General features: G+C 42.6%; 1 protein-coding gene across 4 annotated transcripts in view; it reads left to right on the forward strand.

The window, feature by feature from the left end:
* The window catches only part of PCS2 (phytochelatin synthase 2), a 44,848-nt gene extending 20,074 nt beyond the window's left edge, over positions 1–24,774 (forward strand). For 3 of the 4 annotated variants that reach the window (XM_087375798.1, XM_087375799.1, XM_087375800.1), the window contains 4 exons: positions 1,062–1,113; positions 9,953–10,180; positions 22,432–22,935; positions 24,414–24,774. In XM_087375798.1, the coding sequence (XP_087231924.1) occupies positions 1,062–1,113; positions 9,953–10,180; positions 22,432–22,935; positions 24,414–24,479 (850 nt within the window). In that variant the 3' untranslated portion in view covers positions 24,480–24,774. The remainder of the gene's footprint in view (positions 1–1,061; positions 1,114–9,952; positions 10,181–22,431; positions 22,936–24,413) is intronic. The other variant, XM_087375801.1, reaches the window with a different exon arrangement.
* The last annotated feature ends 204 nt before the right edge of the window (positions 24,775–24,978 follow it).

Genomic DNA, 24,978 nt, shown 5'->3' on the forward strand with positions numbered 1-24,978 from the left:
AATCCTGTCTGCTTCATTGACCAGATTGGAGAAGGCTTGATGGAGAGCTTCATAGAGATAACCCATTCCAGACTGATCATGGATTCAATGCTAGAGCTTGAGAGGATGATGGAAACTGAGTGAGAGCCAAGGAGGCTGAAGAGAGTTGGGCAGCATTTTGATACACTGTGTACGAGTGAAGTATCGAGCTTGTAGAGCTGCTTTCTTAATCTTGCTTCAATGTGAGTGTTAATCTCTATGGTTACAGTTAAGCTGGTCATCACTTTTTCTTACCATACTGATCATGGATGCAATGCTAGAGCTTGAGAGGATGATGGAAACTGAGTAGGAGCCAAGGAGGCTGAAGAGAATTGGGCAGCATTTTGATACACTGTGTACGAGTGAAGTATCGAGTAGAGCTGCTTTCTTAATCTTGCTTCAATGTGAGTGTGTTAATCTCTATGGTTATAGATAAGCTGGTCATCACTTTTTCACCACTACCTCAACTTGCTCATCAATCTGAGCAAGTAATACTATTTCTCCCATAATATCCTGGCGAATCCAGGGTAGACAGGCTTTGACCAAGGAATATTCATTAATCCTGCCAGCTGTACTGCTTCATTTCCGGGACTACAGATTCAAACTCCTATTTCTGGACAATTATGAATCCGTTTCGTGCTATTTTGCTAGATTCCACGAATCTTCTACTACACAATCTGGTTTGAAATATGATTTTGAGCTGTCCAAACATGTTCAACAGTGGACAGGTGGTGATGGCAGTTTGCTTTAATTCTGTGGATGGATTGAGTCTAATGCTTTTTTAAAGTTGTTACCAATTTCAAAATTGCAGGAATGAAAAACATATCCAAGAAACAGCTATGAGATGTTAATGCTAGGAATAACTTGCTTAATGTTTTTGAAAATATGTTGTTTGATCTTGCAAAATCTCAGCTAAATGGTTTAATTGTGTACACTTATTAAAGGAATGATGTGTGCAATTGGTAGGTACTGTTCACTTTTAATTGTCTGTTGCTAGGGCAAGAGCTAGCTGTTGATGTTTTTTCGTGGCACCTTATCTACAGATTCATGGTTATTTACAAGCCGGAGAATTCACCATCTATGCTTTTTACACTGGTACGATGAGAATAAGTATTGAATAATATTTTGTGAATGTTTACTCTTGTTACAGTTAAAAGTTTTGTTAGCACTGCCTTCCAGGCAGCGCTCTAGTTACACTTTTGTTAAAAAGTGTCCCACACACTTTGTTGCCAAGTGGCCCCCTTCTATTTTGGTTCTCTCTCTCTTTCACACACACACTCACTCACACAACTTTCTTTTTTAAAGAACTCTTTCTCTCTCTCTCTCTCACACACACACACACACACACACACACTTTTTTTTTTTGGGGTAATATCCAGTGCAGTATATTTATATGCTCATAAATTTACATGATGGGAGGTCTCCGAAATGGAGAGTATCCCAAAGATCAGAAACATAAAAAGAAAAGCTCTATGCAAGAAGCATTCATATCACCCTCATGGCAGGCATCATATAAGGATTGCCGCAATGAGGCTCGGAAAGATTCATATGACTTGTGAATTTGCCGACCCAAGTATGCCAAATTATGCTCACTCCAGATTGTCCAAAGAGCCCAATATCTCACCCAAGAGAGAAATAGTGAGTATTGAGACAAAGACCTCATAAATCTGCCAAAGAGCCAGAAATGTTTCCCAAATCTGTGACTCGGGAAATGGAGCCGAAGATGATCTGAAATTCTCCTGAGGAGGATCCTAGAACACGGGCAGTGCCAAAGCAAATGAAGAACAGTCTCTGAAGGAGCCTCTGAAGGAGCCTGACATCTTAAACATGTGGATGGTGCAATGCGACGTTTAGCAAGTGTGACCCCCACTGACAATGTGCTTGTCATACATCTCCAAAGAAAAAGTCTTTGTTTCAATGGCATTTTACACTTCCATAACATCCCGAGATTCTTCCGCCACCATGAGAGGGGCTTCCTTATATGCCACAGAGAATTAGCATATTGCTGAATCCATGGAGCAGGCTGAAGAAGCCTGTATACAGGCTTTGATGGAGGTTAAGGCAGGAAGAGGAACAGGATGAGTGCATGTAGCAGAGGGTTGCAATTGCCAATCCGTAAGCCTGTCTGTGTCAGCCACAGGAGGAACAGGTAGAAAAGGATGTAATAAATCAGCAATTTTCTTCCATATAGACCTATGATGCATTCCCAATGCATAGGAAGCAGTGGCCTGAGGAAAAGATAAGACATAGCCCTGATCATCTACCACATCATGTATGTATCTAATTCCCAATTTCATGAGATTGTAAACACACACACACACTTTTTTTTTTTTGGGGTGAAACCAAGAAAATTATATTATGTAACATTCATTTACATCAGGGCAGTGCTCGAGAAAAGAGCCAATGCCCTATCCATTAGAAGCAGTAAAAGAAAAGCTGAATACAAGAAACATCCAAATCGTCCTCATGTAAGGCATCATATAAAGACTGCCGCAATGAGGCTCGGAAGAACTCATAAGGGTGCTGAAGGGGAGAATTCAGATATGCATGATTTCGCTGCAGCCAGAGGGTCCATAAGGCCCAGTGTCCGATCCATTGAAAGAAAAGAGAATACTGTGACAAAGAAACTGATAATTTGCCATACATCCAAAAAAACCTGTAGAACCTGTGTGCAGGAAATCTGAGAGATAAGAAATAGGAGATCTTGTCTAGAAGGTCTCTGGAATATGAACAAAACCACAATAAATGCGGAATACTCTCAGGAGTATGATGACATCTTGGACAAAGAGGTGAGGCAATCCTTCTTTGAGCCAATTTCACTCCCACTGGAAGAATACCAACTATGCATCTCCATGGAAAGAGTCTCTGCTTCAATGGCATTTTCAACTTCCATATCAATTGCAAGGTCCTTTCCACCAGGCTGATGACTTATGCAGATGCCATAGAGAGTTAGCATGATGAGCAATCCAAGGAGGAGGTAATATCAATCGATAAGCCTGTATAGAAGTCAATAAATGCAAAGACTGAGAGGATATTCCTGGACTTGAAGACTGAAGGTGCCAATCTTGAAGCCTGTCTCTTACATTCAATGTTGGAATCGGAACCAAAGGGAGTAAGAGATCAGCAATGGCTTTCCAAATAGTTCTGTGATGCATCCCAAGATTGTATTGTCGACATGCGACCGGAAAAGAGAGAAAATGTCCTTGCGTATCTACCACATCATCAATGAACCGGATGCCCAACTTCATAAGATTGTAAGCTCTGATTGGTTGTTGTACAGCAAGGGGAGAGGAAAACACAGCACTCCAATGAATGCTTTTCATTCTGAGTGAGGAAGCTATAGAAGCAGGATGGGGAGACCATTTGATGTGAGAGAGAACTTGCTTCCAATCCTGAAGCAAGGAAGTAGAAAATGGACAATCAGGGATTTTACCTTGAAATTTGCCAAGTACTACTTCCGATGGATCAACTAGCCAATGTCCATAAGCATTTGTGCGCATTTGGCCACACAAAATTGCCAACATGATAGACCAAGGCTGCTCTTGTTGAAAAAAAGTCTCGAGCATAGCGATCTTTCTTGCCAACACATGAAATTTGATGTTTATTATATTCAAACCACCATGCATTCTTGGTGAGCAAAGAAAGTCCATTTTGAGTAACCTTAAAGCCTTTTTATGAAGCTTAGTTTTCCAGAAAATCTCCATGGCTTGAGACATAAAAAAAGTGAGATCTCGAGATGACCAATGTAATAGAGGAAGGTAGAACTGGACATAAGCTAGAACAATGGACTGAACAATTCGAAGCCGTACATGCAGGGGCCAAGTGGATATCTTCTAATATTTTAATTTGTCCTGAATTTTGTTTAACCCCATGATATTTGTTGCTTATTTCTGATTTTCCAGCCAATGGGATAGCCCAAATGTCTTACTATGTTTTCCGGATAAATAATCTGGCCGGGCCACAGGATAGCATGCCAGTCACAATGCTTGAGAGGCAAGAGTTTTGATTTCTGAAAATTAATTTTGAGACCAGCTGCCAACCCAAAATCTGAAAGGGTATCCATCAATAGGTGAAGCTCCAAAGGACTGTTCTTTGGCATGAAGAATGAATCATCTGCATAAGCTTGAGCAATGAAAGGTCGTGAACCAGAAATCTGAAGCCCCACTAACTGTCCAGTATCAACCAGGTGATCCATATAAAGAAGCAAAGGATGTGAAGCAATGGCATAGAGCAAAGCACTGAGAGGGCATCCCTGTCGAACTGATCGTTCCAGAGTCCAAGACTCAGACAAATGATTCCCTATAAAGCATTGTGCAGTGGAATTTGAGTAAAGCCAATATATGACATTAACTAGCTTTGGCCCAAAACCAAGTTTAAACATGATTTGAGAGACATAATCCCACTGTACTGTATCAAATGCCTTTGCCACATCCACCTTCATGACCAAAACATCTTGAGCTGAATATTTTGCATATTCCATTGCAATGAGAGTATTAGAGATATTATCATGGATTTGCCTTCTTGGAACAAAACCATATTGCGTGGGATGAAGTCCATCATGAAGGATATCCTTTATCCGATGTACTAACATTTTAGCAATAAGTTTGTATATAACCGGCATCAAAGTGATGGGCCTCCAGTCATCCATTGTCTCACATAAAGGTTTTTTGGGCACAAGCTTAACCAAACCATGCTTCCAAGCTGAGGGAAGATGTTGATGCTGCCAGGCTTCATTAATGAACTTCAAAATTGGACCCTTCAATTCAGCCCAGAAGGCTACAAAAAATTCAACCGTCAAACCATCCCACACACACACACACACACACACACACACACACACACACACACATAAACACTCATGTCTCTCATTTGCTGCGGCTTCGGTTTCCCTCTATCAGACTCGGGAAACTCTTATGGATGTTTGGATGCTTCTCATCTCAGATGTCTCCATTCCTCCTTTTCTTTCACTGGACTCGTTTCTGGGTACTATGGACCATTTGGACACAGAGATTGCATTCTAGGATGGGCCAACAGTTCCCTCAGGCATATGTTTTCTTCACACACACACACACACACACACACACTTTCACTCACATACTTTTTTTTAAAATAGTGAAATCTTTTATTTCTGTGTACACAAACTTTTTTCTTTTTGTGGAATCTGAGTCATTTTATTACAAAAAAAAGCTATCCCAGAAAGGGAGAGCTATAATACATCAAGAGAAAATCTCACTGTAGGACAAATATACATCATGATCAAAGACATGAGATTGCAAGCAATCAAAAAGCGATTTCTGCAAAGAGTGTCTGAAGAAAGAGAAAGTGGAAAAAACAGGATCACTAAAGACCCTATGATTATGATCCTTCCAGAGAGTCCAGAGTGCCCAGTACCGAACCCAAACAAAAAAGAAATCAAACTCCTGTTTGGGTGGATGTATACCAAAAAGCGAGAAGAACTTGCCAAAAGCAATCCGAGGAAACTGAGCTCTCAAAATCTGCCCAAGGAAGTCCAAGAAAGCACGAGAGGAAGGACAATGCCAAAAGAGATGAGGCACAGTCTCTCTCGGACCTAGACATCTGCGACAAATAGAGAAAGCAATATGTCGTCGTGCCAAGAGCTGTCCATGAGGAAGAACACCCAACAAAGCTCTCTACAAGAAAACCTGCTGACGGAGAGGAATCTTAGAATGCCAACTCTGTCTTAAACGTTTCCGCCACCATTTCATAACACGATTAAGATGCCAAAGCTGATTTGCCTTTTGTAAGATAAATGGCGGAGGAAGTAGAACTTTATAAAGAGAAGAGACAATAATATGTGCAAACTGCAGAGAATGGTATGACAAGCCCACAGAAGAAAGTGTCCAGTCTTGAAAAGGTTGTGTGTACACACACACACACACACACACACACACACAAACTGACAATCGTTTGCATTTGGCAGAACTTAAGGTAGTGCTCACGAGTTCTTGTACTCACTTGTTAGCACTGCCTTCCAGGCAGCGCTCTAGTTACATTTTCTTTAAAAAAGTGTCCCACACAACCTTTTGCCACATGGGTTCTTTCTATTTTTGCTCTCTCTCTCTCTCTCTCTCCTCTAAAGGAACATGGTAGAGAGAGGGAGAGAGAGAGGGTAGGCTATGGAGAGAAGAAGTGATACTCAAAAGGAGACATAATGAAATGGAAATGAAATGATGAACAATGAACCAAAATGAGAGTACTCACATGTAGACCAAAGAGCTTGTAGCTTGATACTTGATTGATTTGACACTAGACAAGTACAACTCTTATATAAGAGCACACACACACATATGAATACCTATGCATATGGGATAGCTCCCAATATGACAAGTGGCATCCATAGGACACACTAGACTAGAACTCACAGTAGAACACACTAGAACACACATTTTTGACTCACTTTGGCTTCATATTCCAACACTTCCCCATGAAGGCAAGGTGAGAGACTACTGGAATGGAACCAAGAACAGAACATGACAATGACGGTCATCAAACTGTGCACCCTATGTAACTCAGAGGCTAAAGTCTGAGCGTGTTCAGACGTTGATCCAAGCACTCTCATGGCTTGAGACTCAACATGCTCGGAGGCTCACGTTATAGCATGGCTACATGACTAGCTCATAGGTCTAGGAATACACCACCATCCTGGAACTCGGCCAGGCCTGATAACGAGACCTATCAAAGCCAGCACATATGGCTCCCACAGTACATCCCCTCCTGGCTCCAGGGGCTAATGAGAGACATGGAGCCACACACCAAAACAAAATAGGAAAATATTTTTAGGAGGACTATCCAAGGCAGAGGACCTTTATTGACTCTTCAAACATTCATTTTAGAGAGACTATCCAAGGCAGAGAACCTTTAACTCAAACATATAAAAAATATAAAAAATTTCATTCATTTTATGCATAGCAAGGGCATAGAACCCATGAGCCTGAAGTAGCTACTGCATAAGAGTGTGCACATCTTGATGCAAAGAGGTATGTCGGTGAAGAACCAGGCGAGAATGCCCTCGAATGATGTGTCGATGAAGGCCATAGGAATAGCTACCAAGGGAGATCACGTCATGACTCTCAATGTGCCGATCGGAGAGTCACCGAATGCGTAGAAGAGGCTCAAAAAAATGAGTGAAAGTACTTAAGCGAGCTGCCCAAATCACTACTGGAGGTCACGGGAGTCCAAATTTGAAAAAAAATGCCAAAAAATAGCCTAAAATTGCTCGGAATCGCCTTCTGACAAGTTGTACGGACTTCTGGCACTGTCGCACATCCGCCTACAGACGTCCGTACAGCTGTACGGCCGCTTGTAGAGGTTTGTACGGACCTCCGTGCAGCTGTACGGACAAAAAAGTCAAAAAAAAAAAATCTCGAAAAAGGTGTGGGACAAGGTCGTTCATGTTTGGGAAGTGCCAAAATGTCAAAAAATGTAGAAATCGGACCTCAAAACGTCAAAAACAATTGCTAGACTGCTTCAAAACAAGTTTTTGGCGACCAACTGATGAGGAATGTCCGCCAATGCTGAGGGAGAACCATGAACTGATGCGGGAGTGAGCTGAACTCACAAACGAAGAGCGCGGAGTACTTGATGGCAAGGAACCATGGTGAGGCTAAGGGAAGGGAGGCTCTACCTTAGAGGAGAGGGAAGCTTCCATTTGTGGGCTTCTCTCATCCTCTAGATAGAGCAAGAAGAAGGGGAAGGTAGGAAGGGAGGCTCTGATACCACATGAAGGAACATGGTAGAGAGAGGGTAGGCTAGGGAGAGAGGAAGTGATACTCAAAAGGAGACATAATGAAATGGAAATGAAATGACGAGTAATGAGCAAAAATGAGAGTACTCCCATGTAGACCAAAGAGCTTGTAGCTTTATACTTGATTGATTTGACACTAGACAAGTACAGCTCTTATATAAGAGCACACACACACATATGAACACCTATGCATATGGGATAACTCCCAATATGACATGTGGCATTCATAGGACACAATAGACTAGAACTCACACTAGAACACACTAGAACACACATTTTTGACTCACTTTGGCTTCATATTCCAACATCCCCCCCCCCCCTTCCCTTTCCCTTTCCCTCCCCCTTCTCTGCCTCCCTCCCTCCCTCCCTCCCGTAGTGAAGGCAGTGCTCACAAGTACTTGTACTCGCTTGTTTTAAACAGCCAACATTAGTCTCAATGCAAGCTATTTATGATTATATTTACATCAACCTTGATGATGTTACGCTCTAGCCGAGGTAGCATGACCTCGAAGGAATCAGTCGACATTTCCCTTAAAGGATCTATCTCTGTAATATATGTGTTTGCGCTTCATATAAATGATCGGGAGGGATTTAATGTCAAGGTCCTAGGTGAGGGTTGATAGCACCAAACTAGGTAGATCTAAGGCCAAGGGCCTAATGCAAAGGTTGTGCCTAGGGGAAAAGAATTTAATGCATCCCAAGAGAGGGGTGAAATATTGCATTAGGAAGGCCCTATATGGATGACATATGGCATCTAGATCTATCTAGGGAATTGGGGCTTGCTGAGGCTAGAGAGAAGAGAGAAGGGATTTATTCACGTGGAAATTTGAACGAAGATCTCTGTCTACTTGTTGCCTCAGCGAGATATGGCTGGGAGGATATACATGGTGCTACTCCCGTGATACGAAGTAGAGATTAGGAAAGAATGTTTTACAATTGGTATCAGAGCCGAGGCTACGAAGTGGAGAGGATAGAGCTGGATCGTCGAACGACCTGAGCGCCAAATCGACGGACTGACTGTTGGTGCTACGTGCTGACGACGAACGACTGGGCTATGCATCGATTGGCGCTGGCATACGCAAGTTTGTCGTAGAGCGTTGGAGCGGGGGGGTTCCTGTAAGGCCCTTCGACGTTGACAGTCCGTGATCGATCGCAGATCAACGGAAAGCCCAGGCAGGCACGGGAGACGCGAAGCGCAGGTGTGGAAAAAAATTGTTGACGCTAGGAATTCGGGAACAGGGAGACCAATTGGACGAAAGTGAGGCTTCTGAGTCGTCGTTGGAGCGTGGAGATCCCGTAAGGCACTGACGGATAGCAGACCTGGAGCCTAGGTGGAGCGGCTGGCAATTTGCGACATCCACGAACTAGGAAAGGGGGCTGTTGGTGATCCCGCAACTATAACGAAATAAGTGAGGTGTGTGCCCGTGACGACGGACAGCGGGAGTTCGTGACGGTGCATGATCATCGCAGGGCGCTAGTCGAACGAAAAAGCGCTGGGCAACCTGCTCGTAAGCAGTGACTGGAGCAACGACCCAGTGAACCTTGGGGACGCAGATTGGGCGCAGGAGCGCAGGGCTGGTGAAGGTAGACGATAGGTTGACGAACAACCTATCGGTTTCGTCCAAGGCCACACAGACCTCTTTTAGGCTGTGACACATTCCAACCAGAAGTAAAAGAAAACAGAGGTCGTATCAGCTGCGAGCAGAACACTACGTGGAGGCTGCAGGCTTCGGGGACTCGAATTGCGTGGAGCTTCCAGGGAGCATCAAATTTTCCTTCCTTATAAGATTTCAGTTTTGTTGTGCAGTCTATTATTTCTGTACAGCAGAGTCTACAGTTACTATGTAGCGTGCTTTCCTATCAAATCCTCTTCCTGCTATGCAGTTTCTTTTACCTTCGTATTCTCATGTTTTGAATGCTACAAACACACCAAAGCATCTCGCTCAAAACCAATCTTTTATTTAGAGACAGGCCCTCTACATTTCATGTCGATCTTGATTGTTCCGTGTCCCTATGCTTTGGGTCCCACTCCTTTGTTCTCAGTCCTACAAAGAGAGGCTTTGGGATAACAAAATGTTAACTGCAATCTATGGAAGGCTATGCATAAAACAAAACTGCCTATGAAAAATTCTAATAGAAAGTAATGTTGTTCTCCCCTGTTTTTTGCAGTCTTGCAGGGATGAGCATTGGAGAGCCATGTCAGCATATTTGATTGAAGAGGTTCCAAAATTGTTGAGAACCAGTGATGTGACTGATGTGCAACAAGTTGTGGATATTGTGTTTGGATCTCTACCCACCAACGTTGCTTCTTTTGTGAATTGGATTGTTGAAGTCAAGCTTGTTGATGAGGTGGATAAAGTTTTAGATAGAAATGAGGCTGAACGCCTTCAACAGAAGGTTAGTGAGGTTGCTAATGTCTAGGAAGTCTTGATGGAGGCACTTTGGATTTTGCTAGTCAATGTTTTGTAACTTCTGCTTTAGTATGACATATGAATCATGAGGATGTGTGCCGTCCATTTTTGTCAGGTTGATATATGGTAGGATGTTCATGCCTATAAGAAGGATGAACAAATTGAGATATTGTTGGAATTTGTATCTTCAGGCTATATTACGTATCTTGCATGCAGGACAAAGCTTGGTAATTGAAAAGTTTAGTTAGCGGTCAAAGTTTGTGAAAAGTCCTCCATTTAAATTGGTTGTTGACAAGTAGTTTGATACTTGAATTCGAGCAACAAGTTGAATTGTTAGGCAGCCACATCCATGTGATTTTATGTTTTGTGCCTTCACACCTGTGCTATTTGTGTTGAGGTGGAAAGGACTGAAGCTGAAACTGTCCAAAGAGAAACTGAAACTACTCTCAACATCATGCACAAATCGAAACTTTATGACATGGACAAAAGCCTAAAGGAACCAGCATTTTAGTTTTGTGTCTATAAAAATTTTGCACTTGGGCAATTTCACAATATCATCTTGGCTTATCAGTTTCGTTGACTAGTAAAGTTTATGATTTTGATGTTGTTCATGGTAATGAACGTGAAAGTATCAAGTCCTTATGGTTGGTTCGGGTCACATAACTATAAACGTTAGGAACTTTCTCTAGGTTTGGCTCCACTTCTCCAATCTGCTCTCAGCTGGCTACTGACGGTCGCAGCCTTTGCTGCTACTTGCAGCCTGCAGTCCATAGTGCCCTCAGTACGAGATCCGAATTCCAAGCACGAGATCCGAATTCAGCCTTGGCGACTAGTCACAACCAAGCATGGACATCAGTGGGGAGTGTTGACACTAATCACTCAAGTTTTCAAATTGATTATTTGTCATTATGATATAACAGTCAACGAATATTGAGAGCTCTTTCAAGACCTTAATATGTATGAACTCTGTGCAGTGTGTATTGTATGATATCTAAAATTCCATCTATCATCTTGTGCACAGTATGGGTGCATTGTAGTTTGTATTAGAGTTAGATGCTTATGTATATGGCTATATTTATATTTATTTATATTTTGTTTGAAGTAAGAAATCTGCCAAACTTTTCATACTTAGTTGGAGCATTGGTGAGCTCAATTGGCAGCATCAAGACAAAATGATATTAAGAATATAGGTAGGTGGTCCTCTATACATGGATGAAATTCTCATTCAGTTTATCACAGAACCAGCTAGTAATCCGAATTCCATCCAGTTTATTACCGAACTGGCTAGATCTTTAGTAATCCTAACTGTCAACCCTATTGGCAATGATTGATATCTCCAGGTATACAGCCTCTTGTCCTCTCCTGTGCGACCCTACTCTCATCCTCACATGTGCCTCCCTTCCCGTCTGCCCCCAACCCCGTTTGTATGAGCCGTATGGCATTCTGTGTAGTCTGTACAGCATTCTGTATAACTTACATGGTCCCCCCCCCCAGCACCTTCCTTCTCCCCTCCCACTATGGAGGAGTCCATCTATCTGTTTTCTGAGATTTTTGCTTGATATTTTTTGGGTCCCAGGGGCGGTTTTCGGCGGCCCGAGGATGATAATGCCACCTCCTCCTTATTCTTCTTCTTCCCAGTGTATGGTCTTGTATGGCATCCTCCCCTTTTCTTTCCAATCTCTCCTTCTCTATATCCCTGCACTTCATGCCTCCTGGATTGTCTTATCCCTTTAGCCCTCTTTGGAGTCTTTGAAGCCAGCAGAAGGAACTTCCTATAGGTTTTAAGTTGGCCTTCCAACTCAGGATTGGGAGTGGTAGTTTCATTCTCACCCAATCATACTTCCACTCATTCATTGTCCGTGAGATCCATTTTTATTGAAGATGAGTGGCAGCAGCTGAAGAAAGATGTTGGAGTTGAGGGTGCAACCACTCTCTTTGCACACATCCATGTATCTCATCCCTCCAAGAGTCAAGCTAGGGATTGGATGCTAGCAACCTTTCCCTACACACCTTTCAGGATTGGGAGTGGTAGTTTCATTCTCACCCAATCATACTTCCACTCATTCACTGTCCGTGAGATCCATTTTTATTGAAGATGAGTGGCAGCAGCTGAAGAAAGATGTTGGAGTTGAGGGTGCAACCATTCTCTTTGCACACATCCATGTATCTCATCCCTCCAAGAGTCAAGCTAGGGATTGGATGCTAGCAACCTTTCCCTACACACCTTTCAGTGCATTTGTTAAATTTATGTCTTTTGGGAAGAGGTTTCTTTCAAGTGGTCTTTAATTCTCTTTGATTGCTTCAACACTATGAGAGGCTAGCTCTCTAGCTCTTAGCTCTAAAAGGGTTTTCTTTCTCCTTTCACCTTGTGGTTCAATTCTGATGAAGAGGATAAAAAGATCACTTTATGCTTCATCCACTTTTTGGGACTTCCACAAGTTTATGATCACATTCTTTTCACCATTGGTGCCTTTATTTGGCATATGCATTGAGGTTTCCACTCTTCCTGGTTTGCCCACTTTAGCAACAAAGGCTATCAAGTCCCTCATGTTAGGGTCATTGTCTCCAGCCCTAATATTTTGGATGGCCACACTTTTCTTCACCATCTAGATGGCTTCCTTTTCGCACAGAGGATCGAGATTGCAGGACACCAGGACTAGTATTGTATCTCTTTGAGTATTTTGCTAGAGATTGCCCCAAGAAGAGGAAGCACTTCGAAAGCAAAAGAAAGAAAAAACCCTCCTCTTCAACTCGACATGATGCTTCTATTGCCCACGCTCCTTCCCATCACAAGTGGGTAGTAGTTCGAGACAGCAAGGTACCAAGTAGGTGAAAGCTTTAGAGGACTCATTCCTCAGGGTAAGACTAGTTGGCTCCTTCTTCTCAGCTTCCCTCTCCAAGTTATTTCTCCTAATAGAGGTCCTTTGCCCACCCCTTTTGATTGCCCGAGGTTAGTGCACTGTGACGAGGGCCACAGCCTCTGAGGTTCTGCCTTTGCCCGGGGGGCCAGATGATGGGCACTCCATTTCAGCTTGTGCAATGTAATGCCTTGACCAATCTAGCTGATTGTGGATACTTTTCAGAGTTTTTTCCCTCCACTTTTAGACAGTGCCTACAAGCCAGGGGACTTTTGCAAAGCAGGTTGATCTTTGATCTCCAGTGGACTTTCCATCCCTATGTATGCCATGGGATCAAGTGCACATGAGGCGAGTGATTCCACCACTAGGTTTTGGGAAGTAGTTTCAGACTTTCTCATCTCACTGATGGGCATTGCCAGATCTAGGATTTCTCATCTCACCATGGGATTGTTAGTTGGAATATTTAGGATTTGAGCAGTGGTCCTTATCATTGCTGTAGACAGTTGACATGGTTGTCAGAAACTTCAAGTACGACACCTCTTTGCTGTCCTTAATTCCTGGTATTTCAAGCTTTGCTGTCTATAAATCCTGTTCTTCTCTTCTTTCGTTTGTTCAAAAAACCCCCTTTTTTCCAGCCCATTTGCTATCCTTACACCCTGGTTTTTTCTCTTAGCTGGGTCTTTTGTAGACTTCAAATGGATTCCTTTTAGTACAAGAGGAGTGACCTCAAGCACCCACAGGTTTTGGCTGCAGAAAATTCTGAGCCATGTGCCAATCCCAAGCTGCAACCATTTGCTGAGGTTTTTCAGAAATAAATCATGCTTGGGGGTGATGAACTTGTCCCAAAGTTTCAGGTTTCTGTCCCGGGTCACTGTATGCACCTGTCATGAGCTTGGCTCAAACAGAAGTGGTATTATTCTTTCCAGGCGGTATGCGTGAAGCAGGAGAGGTGGCACAATGGTTGAAATCCCTGCTTAAGGGATGTTTTGTTGAGGGCTGTTTTAAGGCAGATAGAAGATTCTATGAGTTCATTTTCAGGGAGCCCAATATAAGCAACAGCTCTTGCGAAAATCTCATCTCTTTTTGGCAATCCGTTGCTGCATGTCTATCCATGGATGCCTACCAAGGACTATCAAAGTCTTGTTGGTCACAGATGTCCTGTATGGGGTGGAGGTGGTAGACTTGCCTTTATGTTGTAGGCTTACCTGGCTGAATGGTTTTGTGTGTTGTAGGACATTGATAGACCCACCCCTCCACATGTGGCTCTTCAGGTTGATATGGCGGGAATGCCATCCCAACATGTTCTTTTCATATTGAAATGGGGTAAATTTGCAGGTTCTTGTTTTCAATGTGGGCAGTTTGGACATATGCATCTGAATGTCCACAAGATTTATTGAAATCTCCTCATGCTGTTACATACCCGAATAATGCTTCTTTGGCAAAGCCTACAGTGATGCGACATACTCGTCATTCAGCGAATGTATCTCCCCTCTCAGTGGCTGAAAAAGGCAAGGCTAAAATGCAGGTTACACTCCTAAGGCAGGGGAAAAAATGCCAGTTGGAGAGAGTTTCTTCATCGGATTGGCAATTGCCTAAAAAAGCTTTGGGATTACCTTACTACTAAAAAGCTACATATTGTCTGTTTTCAAGAACATAATCTGCACTCTTTTGTGGGCCATGAAGGTTCTTTGTGGGATTTCACATCTTTTATGCTAGCCATGCTTCCTTTTCATGGGTTGCTATGCTGATTCATCATGATTTATAGCCGCAGTTGGTATATGATGACCCGCATGGTCGTCACCTTATTCCAGATGCATCTTAAATGGGGATACTCATGAATGTGCCTCAATTTATGCCTCTTCTACTTATGTGGTTCAAGCTGAAATGTGGTATCGTCTCGCAAATTATCCCTGGAGGGTAAAGCTTTCCTATGTGGAGATTTTAACAATTTTCCTGGCACCGAGGATAGTAGTACTCATCAATCTCACATGATGTGAAGAGAAAGGGATGCATGGACACTTATGTACGACACTTTGCATGCTGGTGATTTATGGTAGCATCTTATGCCTGCTTTTGTTGGGTACACTTTCCATCATAATGCATTCACTCAATATTGGGCTCGATTGGATTGATGGTACATGCTCCATGCAGCACAGTTTAATGATTGTACTTGTAAGATGGATTTGGATTATACTTTGTGCTTGTTTGATCACTTTCCGGCCCATATGACCTTGCAAAAAGGCTTTTATTGGTCAATAATACTTATTTGAAGCACCATGCCTTTCAAGTGCTCTCATTCGTAGTCTTGTATTGCATGCTCCTATCAATGTAGACTAGGCATGGGACCGTTTCTCATTGGGCATGCAGAACCTGATTAAAGATTATGGCGTGCTACAAAAGTTTTTTCATAAGCTGGATTATTGAACATTGTTGACTTCGCCATTGCATGTTCGCCTTCGAATTGTGTAGTCCATTCTCATGGCATATGTGCAGGTTATTTGCCGCTTATTCCCAGACTTTCAAATTTGTCACTAAGGTTATGGAATGTATTTGGCGTATCGGGCATGATCGTAAGGCTCTCCGTCTTCTCAAATACAATTATGTTTGTTCACCCAGGATGTATGGGGGTTTGGACATTCTCAATATTCACACTTATGTTAGCTCGCAAGGCTATGCTCTTTACAGCAGCATTAGCCATGGGCTCTCGTGCTTTCCTGTATGGTTGGCTCTCTCCGTATAGATGTCTTAGATGTCTTTAGCCATTGGATTCCCACTATCTCTAATGTTTTTTTTGGGCGTTTGAATGGTCATATTCCTGGCTGAACCTTTTCTACTTGCCTCATTCACATTTGATAGCAGCTTCTCTCTTTTGCATTAGTCGGTGTCACCTTCCAGATCTTGGAAACCTACTTCGTTTGCAAAGCATTCATTGGAGCCGCATGTTTGTTCCTCCTTTAGCTCGTGTTCAGCCTTGAAAGGCGTATTTCTTGCATCATTTGGGAGTTTCTATAGTGGAGGATGTCGTTGATGATCATGGCTGTACTTTTCTTTTTCTTAGTTCAAAAGGGAGTATTATTTGGGTTTGCATTACATGCCTATTTGATGCACTCTCACTACTATGCTACAACCTTTTCAGCCTATCCCAGTCTCTTGCCTGTTTACTACTCTTCCTTTTTTGAATCAAAAATTTGGGCACTTTCAAGTTACTTCCCTTTTTCATTCGTAGATCTTTTTGCCAAGAAAGCTTATCGTCTATCACTTTCACAGCCATGGATCCAAGAGCATAGGAATCATTTTTGGCATCTTTACAAGTCTCTTACTTGGTGGAAGGTTTGTCTTCGACGCATCTGGGGCAATAAACTTTCTCTCAAGCAGCAGGTTTTCTTGTGGTACTGCTTGGTAAGGGCATTATTGGTGGCATCTATATTGGATGCCAGGTGTATAGCTTCCTCAGACTGCCCTAGTCGTTTGCATGCGAGGGAGACCGTGCTGCAAGTTTTTTGGTCTTAGTCGCTCATGATTTTCTTCCCAGTCTGAGGACTGGTCTTCATGCTTGTTTTCTCGGTATTTCTTTTGGCAGCAATTTTGGCTGTTTGGTAGATATGCCTCAATGCCAGACTTTGCTCACTTCTTATGCTAGTGTCACTATTGGCCTCTATGGTCATTTTATCATGTTCGTAACATCCGACTGTACAGGCACTCTTTGGTGGATGTTTATCATTTCTTCCGTTCATCCTTACATTAGTCTCTCCAATATGCGCATTCTCTTGTGGACCTTCCTCTGGCCTAGTTAGAAGTGTTTTAGCACTGCTTTTAGTTTATGAGTTGTAGCCATGTACATTCTTCTTAATGAGATCATGCTTACAAAAAAATGTGTGCGCGTGCATTGCATGCATGTGCGTTTGATACTTTGCGTGTGTACAATTTCACAAATTTTGTGTGTGTGTGTGCACATGCGGGGAACTTAGATTATTCAGCTTTCTTGTCATATAATGAGGTCTTCTGATCCTTGTAGCAGTTTGCCTTTTTTTTCGGACTGTTTTTTGTAACATACTGACAATTTGTTTTCACCAAAAGAAAATAAATTGTGTGAATGGGACACGGATGTCCCCACGCGAGAATCCTATTTCATTACGTTAATGATGTTCTAATGGGTAGTGCGTTTTACAAGTTTAAATGGGGTTTATATGCAGGAGTCTGCTTCGAATGCAGGAAATTTGGCCACATGGCTTCTCAATGTACTTTGGCCTTGCACAAAATGTTTCTGGAAGCCATACCTGCATCTGTGCAAAATAAAAGATGCTTATGGGATCGTTGGGCTCCAAAATAAAAACAGTAAACTTGCTCCTACCGTTCAGGATAAAGGGAAAGCTAAAGTACCTCTTGTTGGCAGTGGTAAGATGCAATTACCCTCTGTAGCCTAGACAAAACCAAAGGAAAAATTTTCAAATGAGGGTTGCAAACTCGAAGGAAAATAGTTTTTCCTAGGAGGCCTCTTCCACCTCGTACTTGGAGTGGTGCTTAATCTAGTGGTGACACCCCTGCTGAGAATTCCGGTATGGGTATCACTTGGGCTGCAGTGATTGCGACTCGTAGTCTCTTTCCAGAAGATGAAGTTGCCATTGCATTACGTGACCCTCATTATTTGGCGACCTTGGGATCTTGCTTTGGATCCTAAGCTTGATATGCAGTCTCGATCTTTCTTCAGTGAAATGGTCTGTACATATATGTAAATTTGTAAATATGCAAGCACAATTAAAATGCTTGACCTACAATGTACATGGAATTTGCGATTTGCGTAAATGGAAGATAGTGTGGGCATATGTCAAAAGATTGCAGCCCAATATAGTGCCCCTTTAGGAGCATAATCAGCATTGCTATGCTGGTTAGGCAGGACATTTTGCAGGATATGATATCTTTGATGTGGGATAAATTTCTTATTTTGGAGTGTTTTTTCTCTTTAAGCATGAGCTTCATCCTATTTTGGCTTACAATGATTGAGATGATCGATGGCTTGTTATACAATCTCTTTTCAAAGGAGATGTAGCGGGAGATAGACTATCCTCGCTCTCTCTCCTACTCAATACTAACTGCAACTGCAAGATGATGCACTCAATACACAAAGTGAGCTGTGGATGTGAATGAGAGAATCAGAGGGAGAGAATGTAGTGGACCTCCGAAGAGGAAATAGATACAACTGAATAATGAATGCCCAAAGGACTGAATACAACTGTATGAAGGGGCTGAAACCCTCATTGCAAAATTGGAAGGTTAGACTACCTAGAGGAGGTGAATCCTCACTAGATCCCTGAAGAGGCTGAGGCTACCTTGCTGGTCTGCTGCGAGGAGGCTTGACTCTGTTGCTTTGAAGGCTTGAAGGCCTGAGGAGTGGATGAAGAATGAGGGCCAAAGGCTGCCCTTTGATAGGCTGATAGGTCAGCCAGTCTGACTTGGTCAACGCCGACCGTTGACCTGGTCGGCTGGTCAACGCCGATTGTTGACCAGGTCGGTAAAAAGTCAACGCATTGATTTTTGATCAAATAGTCAACTCTGCGCTTTTTGACCTGCGATGACGTGGTGTTGACTGCCTGTTGACTGTGTTCTGATTGCTGATTGCGCAGGGCTGCCTGAATGGCTGTACGGACGTCTACGTGGCCGTTGACTTAGCTGCCTGCGCTGGCACTAGCTAGCATGGCCACAGGTGTGTGGATGCTTGTGACAGGAGAGGTTTATGAATTTGCCTTTATCTATGCCCTGCAATCATCACACTGCAGGGCATTGATTTGGCAGGTTATGCTACAATATCCTTGGAGGCAGAATGCTTTTCTTAGTGGGGACTTTAATAATGCACCTCAGCTAGGAGACAATACCTCTGGTCATATGCATATGCTTGCCTTGGAGAGAGAGAAATGGATGCAGCTATCTTCTTGCCTTGATCTTGCTGATCTATGGAAAGAGACATGAGCATTGTTTCCTGGCTTTACATTTCAGCATAATGCGCAGTCCGCCTATGGTGCTGGTTTGGATTGTTGGTATATGCTTCATGCGCATCGGTATGATGCTTTTACTTGCCATTTGTGGGCTGATTATACATTTCCACATGCAGATCATGCTCCACTGTGGTTACAGCTGTCCTTTTGTGACATGCGAAATGACATATTGCCTAATAGAAGACTTCTTCATATAAATAATAGTTATTTATAGTATGAAGCCTTCCCAAGATGTGGTGCGTGCTACTCTTGATCCATTATGGACACATTGTCACATGGATGCTGAAATTACAAATGTCCACAAATGGTGGTGTTCCAGAAGAGTGTGCTAGGTAGTCTTGTCAGGTGTGATCAAGTTTAAGAACTCGACGGCCCACCTTTGAGTTGATTTTCATGCAGGATATAAGCTTGATACAGTCCGAGAATACACACATTGATTCCCACTTCGTGCAATATATTTCCAAGAGAGGAAAATTATTGTGTTACATTCAAGGCGCATTTCCTCATTTGGCAATCTTGAGCCTCAAACCATTAGGCAAGCTTCAAACTTGCAAACATTGTTGAATCCAAGTACGCTAATGAGTACATGTCAATATGGGCATCTCCTATGGGAGCACAGTGGAGGCTGGAAAAAAATCTCAGGATTTGTTTAAATGGCATGAGAAGTTGGTTGCAGCAGCGGCCCTATGGGCAACAATATGTTTTGTGCCAAGACATACAAACAGCGAAATGAAAATTTGACACAAAAGTGATATTGTACCAAAAAATTCAGAAATTAGAAAATTATGGATAGCACGGCGATGCAACATATATGCTTCAAATGTGGTGACAAATACTCTTGGGCACATTTGTAGGGAAGATGAGGAAGATTGGAACAATCAAGTTTTAGCATGATAGTAGAGCTATTACAGATGAGGAGCAACTTGTGGATGCACCTGAGATCCCTCAGATAGACGATGTGATCGAAGTGATATTGTACAAAGCTCCAAAGTGATCTAAGTGATGTTGTACAAAGCTCCCAAGTGATTGAAGTGATCCTTTGCCAAGACAAGGACCATAATGTCATATGAAAGATTTTGAATAATGTCTATATATTGTAGAAAGATCTCTGAAATTTGCATGCTCTTTGATATAAACCAGTGGAGGAACACGAAGGAATATAGATGGAAAGACACGGTAGCAACGATATTTCTTCAGCCTATTGTCCTGCGAAAGATGAAGCCATTTCGCAATGGGTCCCTCGGCAACCCAGGATTGTCGCACAAGAGATTGATCGATTGGAGGAGGTACTCAGTGCTTCACAACATCGACTTGAGATTGTCATTTGGAGGATGGATCGATTGTAGGAGGAATTGTGGAAAGGCCTTCAATATTATAAGGACCCACAGTTTGTGAAGTACGTTGCTGAAGGATCCCACTATGATCTATGTCGTGCCATTGTCCTGAAAGTCTTGTGTGAATATAAAGTTCTTCAGAGATGGCACACTTGATCTCTTGGAGCTTCGGCTACTCTGTTTTTTTATTTTCACCCGTCTTTTTTTTCGTTTCAACTTCAACCTCAAAACCACTTTTTCATTCTGAATCAGTGAAACCAATTCAAAATGTATAAGAGTGAATCTTGGATATATATTACTCGGGTCTTTTTTAGGGACTAACCACCCCTCTAATACAAGATAAGTGATCGCCAGCGCGGTGGTTGGTTGCACACTAGGATTTCCAAGATGTAGGCAATGCTCACATATGGGCCCTCATGTAGACACAGCTTTTTCTCATCAAAGCATTGAATGGCATCCCCCATGATGGTCAAACCTGCATTTTGCGTGGCTGCTCACGAATGGGCTGTTTTTCACTCTCAAAAGTATCAGATGGCTGTTTCATACACTGCCATAGGAGCAGCCACAGGGCTGCCCATACAGCCCCACAGCCACTTGAACAGCCACAGGGCTGATTTAGCAGCAGACAGACTGCTACAGGGCCATATAGCCACGTCATGGCCTTGGGTCTGCCCAGGAACTCTTCCACGACAGGTGGAACCAGTCCACAGCAGTGGGGGGCTTCATAGGGTGCCCATGGAGGCCTGCATCAGCCTTATATAGACACAAGAGCAGTTGACCAGGCCCAAAAACTCCCACAGACTGGTTGGGCAGTCTGTAGCAGGTCAGCCAGCTCTAGGGACCAGTCGGCTAGCCAGAAAGGGAGTCCAAGCCCTATAATATACAGCCTTCCTGTCCTCATTATACCATCAGCTTCCTCAGCCAGCAGCAGGAGTCATCTGCAGCCAGTGAGGCACTTCAGACTTAGCTCCAGCAGTCCCTTTAGCCTCTTCAGCTGTTCTCAGCAGCCCTTGGAATCAGCATAACGTCCAGCTTGATATTGAATACTAACTTCCGTCTTTCTTATATTGCTGGAATTTCTATCCTATAGTTTCTACAAGCTCAAAATTGGCAGACATGTGAGGAGATTCTCTCTTATCTGATTTGTATAGGTTTGGATATTTGTTCTGAAATTATTCCACTACACCGTCCCTTGTTTGATATAGACAAAATTCCAAGCCCTGTTGCATGATATTTTTGCAGATCATGGCATCCTCCGAAGGTAACCAAGTGTCTTCCCATTGCTGCTAATCTCCCCACGTCTCAAAGTCTGTTCCCATTTCTGTCTTCCTCTATTGTTGTCCATTTGTATTATTCGCATGCGTGCGCACATGCTGTAAATTTACATGGATTTCACCCCAAAAAAAAGTGTGTGTGTGTGTAGCTGGTTGTCCCTTTCTTGGGGACTTTTCTTTGTAATGTAATGACAAATGGATTTCACCCAAAAAAAAAAGTGTGTGAATCGTTCTTTGCTTGTCTGCAGGCTCTGATATTCTTTCTTGTCACATATTGAACCCCCCCACCCCCCCCCCCCCAACCCCCCCAAAAAAAAAAAGTGTGTGTGTGTGTGTGAGAGAGAGACTGTGCCTCATTTATATAGGTTTTGACCATGTTCTCGCGAGTTCATTGATCTTCTTCGGCAGCGCCTGCGAGCGAGATTCTCGACTGTTCCTTTTGGGAAGTCTTTTTTGGCTCTTTGGTTTTCATCCACCCAGACCGGAGTTTCATCTTTTCTTTGTCTGGGTTCGCTATTGGGCACTCTAGACTTTATGGACAGACAAGAACTATAAAGTCTTTGGTGATCCTATATTTTCCTTGTTTGGCTTTTAGGCGTTCTCCATATCTAGCATACACTGAGATTTTCAGCTGATGTAATTTTGGCTGCCTTGTTTTGAGGCCGCTACTTTTGTAATATAATCAATCAAAAGTTTCCACACAAAAAAATGTGTGTGTGTGTGTGAGAGAGAGAGAGAGAGAGAGAGAGAGAGAGATAACTGAAGCATCAAAATTTTGCAGAGAAAGGTGCTTCAACAACTTCGGGCAACCAAAGCCTATAATTTAGTCTCAAAATGGATGAAATCTAGGATCATAAGTTGTCCTGCACTCTGCCCAGACAAAGAAAGCATACAACAAGCAGTTGCGCAAGCTTGCTGCCAAGGAGTTGCTGTTTTGTTGGGTGTGAGTTGTCTTTCAAACATCACATGTATCAAAAATTGCGTTGAAGCCAAGATGGGGTCTTCTGAGGATGGACCAGCGGTGGTGGTGTCCAGTGATATACTAGTAAATGGGATTAAACAAGCAATTGATGCCCTTATTCCACTTACATCAGACACAGTCGGTGACTCTTGCAAATGCACACTGGAAGGAGATAAGTCACATCCAGCGACTAAAGATTTACTTACAATTTTAATTCTAGCTCTTCCTGCAACAACCTGGAGAGAGATACTCAATCCAGAAGTCCAACGCGAAATGTGTCACCTTGTTTCAAGGATTGAGCTTCCCAGTGATTTGCGTCAAGAGGTAAGTATACAAGGTCTAAAATGCTCAAGCAACAGGATCTCAAGGCCCAATTAAGCGAACTTAAGTTGAGTGGAAACAGCTAACATTCCTGAGTCTTGCTGTTCGCATCCATCTGCCTCTATTTGCCAGTCGTTTTTAAGTTAAAGCTGGAAGTTATATAAAGTATGCACGTGTGCACGCCCCCCTTAAGGACCCTAAACAAATGTAGAGTTAAATCTGCAACAAATAACATATCTGAGCCTTCCAACACTGCTGTTCCCTTCCTGTATTTGCCCGGCCTTTTTTAATAAATCCTCACACACACACACACACAGGGGTTGATGTCTGCAGAGGGCCTCACAAGCCTATGAGACAAAGTACAAACATAAAAAAGATGACCACTACATTTGGAAAACTAGAGAGTCAGGGGAGTGCATACTAAAGCAATTCCTCCTGAGTTATTATAGGCATATAGTTACATACTAGTACTATGATAAAATGACCTTTATTACATCAGTTTAAGACTAGAGTCTTTAGGCTTAGATTTGAAATCACGAATCAATGCTTGTCCATCTCTGTAAACTGTCCACTTCCTGCTTTCCTGGCTTCCTTCACTTTAGTGAGTGCAGTGGTTCTCTGTTTAAGCTGGGTCGGAGTAAGCTCCTCTGATAGCTGAATCCGTGTGCCCTTCAGCTTGTGGGTTTGTCTGAGAATCTTCACCCTTGCTGCCCTGTCTTGGAAGTAGACCTGTGTTTGTGTTCCTTTTGAATGATATTCCAAATTTCATTTTCATCCCACTCAACCCATGGTAATTTCTCCTTGAGATGCGTGATTTTTGTCATCTGTGTCCTCTCCCTCTTCAAAGCAGCTATCCAGCACTCCCCCTATGCGTAGAATAAGTTTATTATTTGCTGTAGTTTCCTGCTCTTTTACTTCCATGTAAAGATCAGCTTTGTTCACCTTCTTGCTGACATCAGTGAAAATCTCTTGTTTCATTTAGCTTACCTGCACGGTAATCATGTCTTGGACCGTAGGCAGAAGCTGTGGTGCTGGGGGGGGAGAGAGAGAGAGAGAGAGAGAGAGAGAGAGATGTGTATGTTTGGTCATGTGCGTGCACATGTGTGTGTATGTGTCTGTGTGCCCGAAGTAAAAAGGAAAAGATGTGTGAAGAGATTCTTTTGGTGCTTTATGTTTATTTGGAAATTATATTTTTGTTCACATGCGTGCACATGCGTGTGTATGTGTCTGCGTGCCCGAATTAAAGAGGAAAAGATGTGTGAAGAGATTCTGTTGGTGCTATATTTTGGAACAGGTGGCACATCTGTGTGTGTGTGTGGAGAGAGAGAGAGAGAGAGAGAGAGAGAGAGAGATGTGTATGTTTGGCCACATGCGTGCACATGCAGGTGTATGTGTCTGCGTGCCCGAAGTAAAGAGGAAAAGATGTGTGAAGATATTCTTTTGTTGCTTCATGTTTATTTGGAAATTATATTTCGGAACAGGTGGCACATCTTTTTGAACAGGCAATCCAAGTAAGCAAGTTTTGCAAGGAGGCTGAGGATGATTGAGGGATAAAGTTAAAGGACACCAAAATTCATCTCTATGCTGAAACTATTCCAAAATTTTGGAGCCCTAGGGAGCTGAGATCTCTTTGTTTTGGGTGGAAATTTCCAGTCCCTGTTGCACTAAATAGCATAAACAATAGTGAGATGAATTATCACTAGCTATAGAAAGTGTGTCAAAGATGTCCTTCTATTTGGCCTATATTTGTTAGATTGTAAAAGATCTCATTTGCTTTTATGAAGATCTTTATTTTGTAACTTAGTGAGAATTTCTTTAAAAATTTACAACACAAATAATTCTTAAAACCACCATTGGGAAATAAAGAATTTCCTTTGTAGTGAATTTATCAGATTGTTTAAATCAGCAACTGCTAAAGTTTTCATACTTTCCAGGTTAGGAGACTCCTTTGATCACTAATTTTAAGTTTTGTTTCAGGAAGTGCCAAGATTAGAAAGAGGTGCCAGTATCTTTATGTGAAGTGCAGCATGTATATGCTGGATAATT

Source organism: Dipteris shenzhenensis, chromosome 6, assembly GCF_047967505.1.
Source record: "Dipteris shenzhenensis isolate YYH24624 ecotype China chromosome 6, Dip_SZ_1.0, whole genome shotgun sequence".
Lineage (NCBI taxonomy): Eukaryota > Viridiplantae > Streptophyta > Polypodiopsida > Gleicheniales > Dipteridaceae > Dipteris > Dipteris shenzhenensis.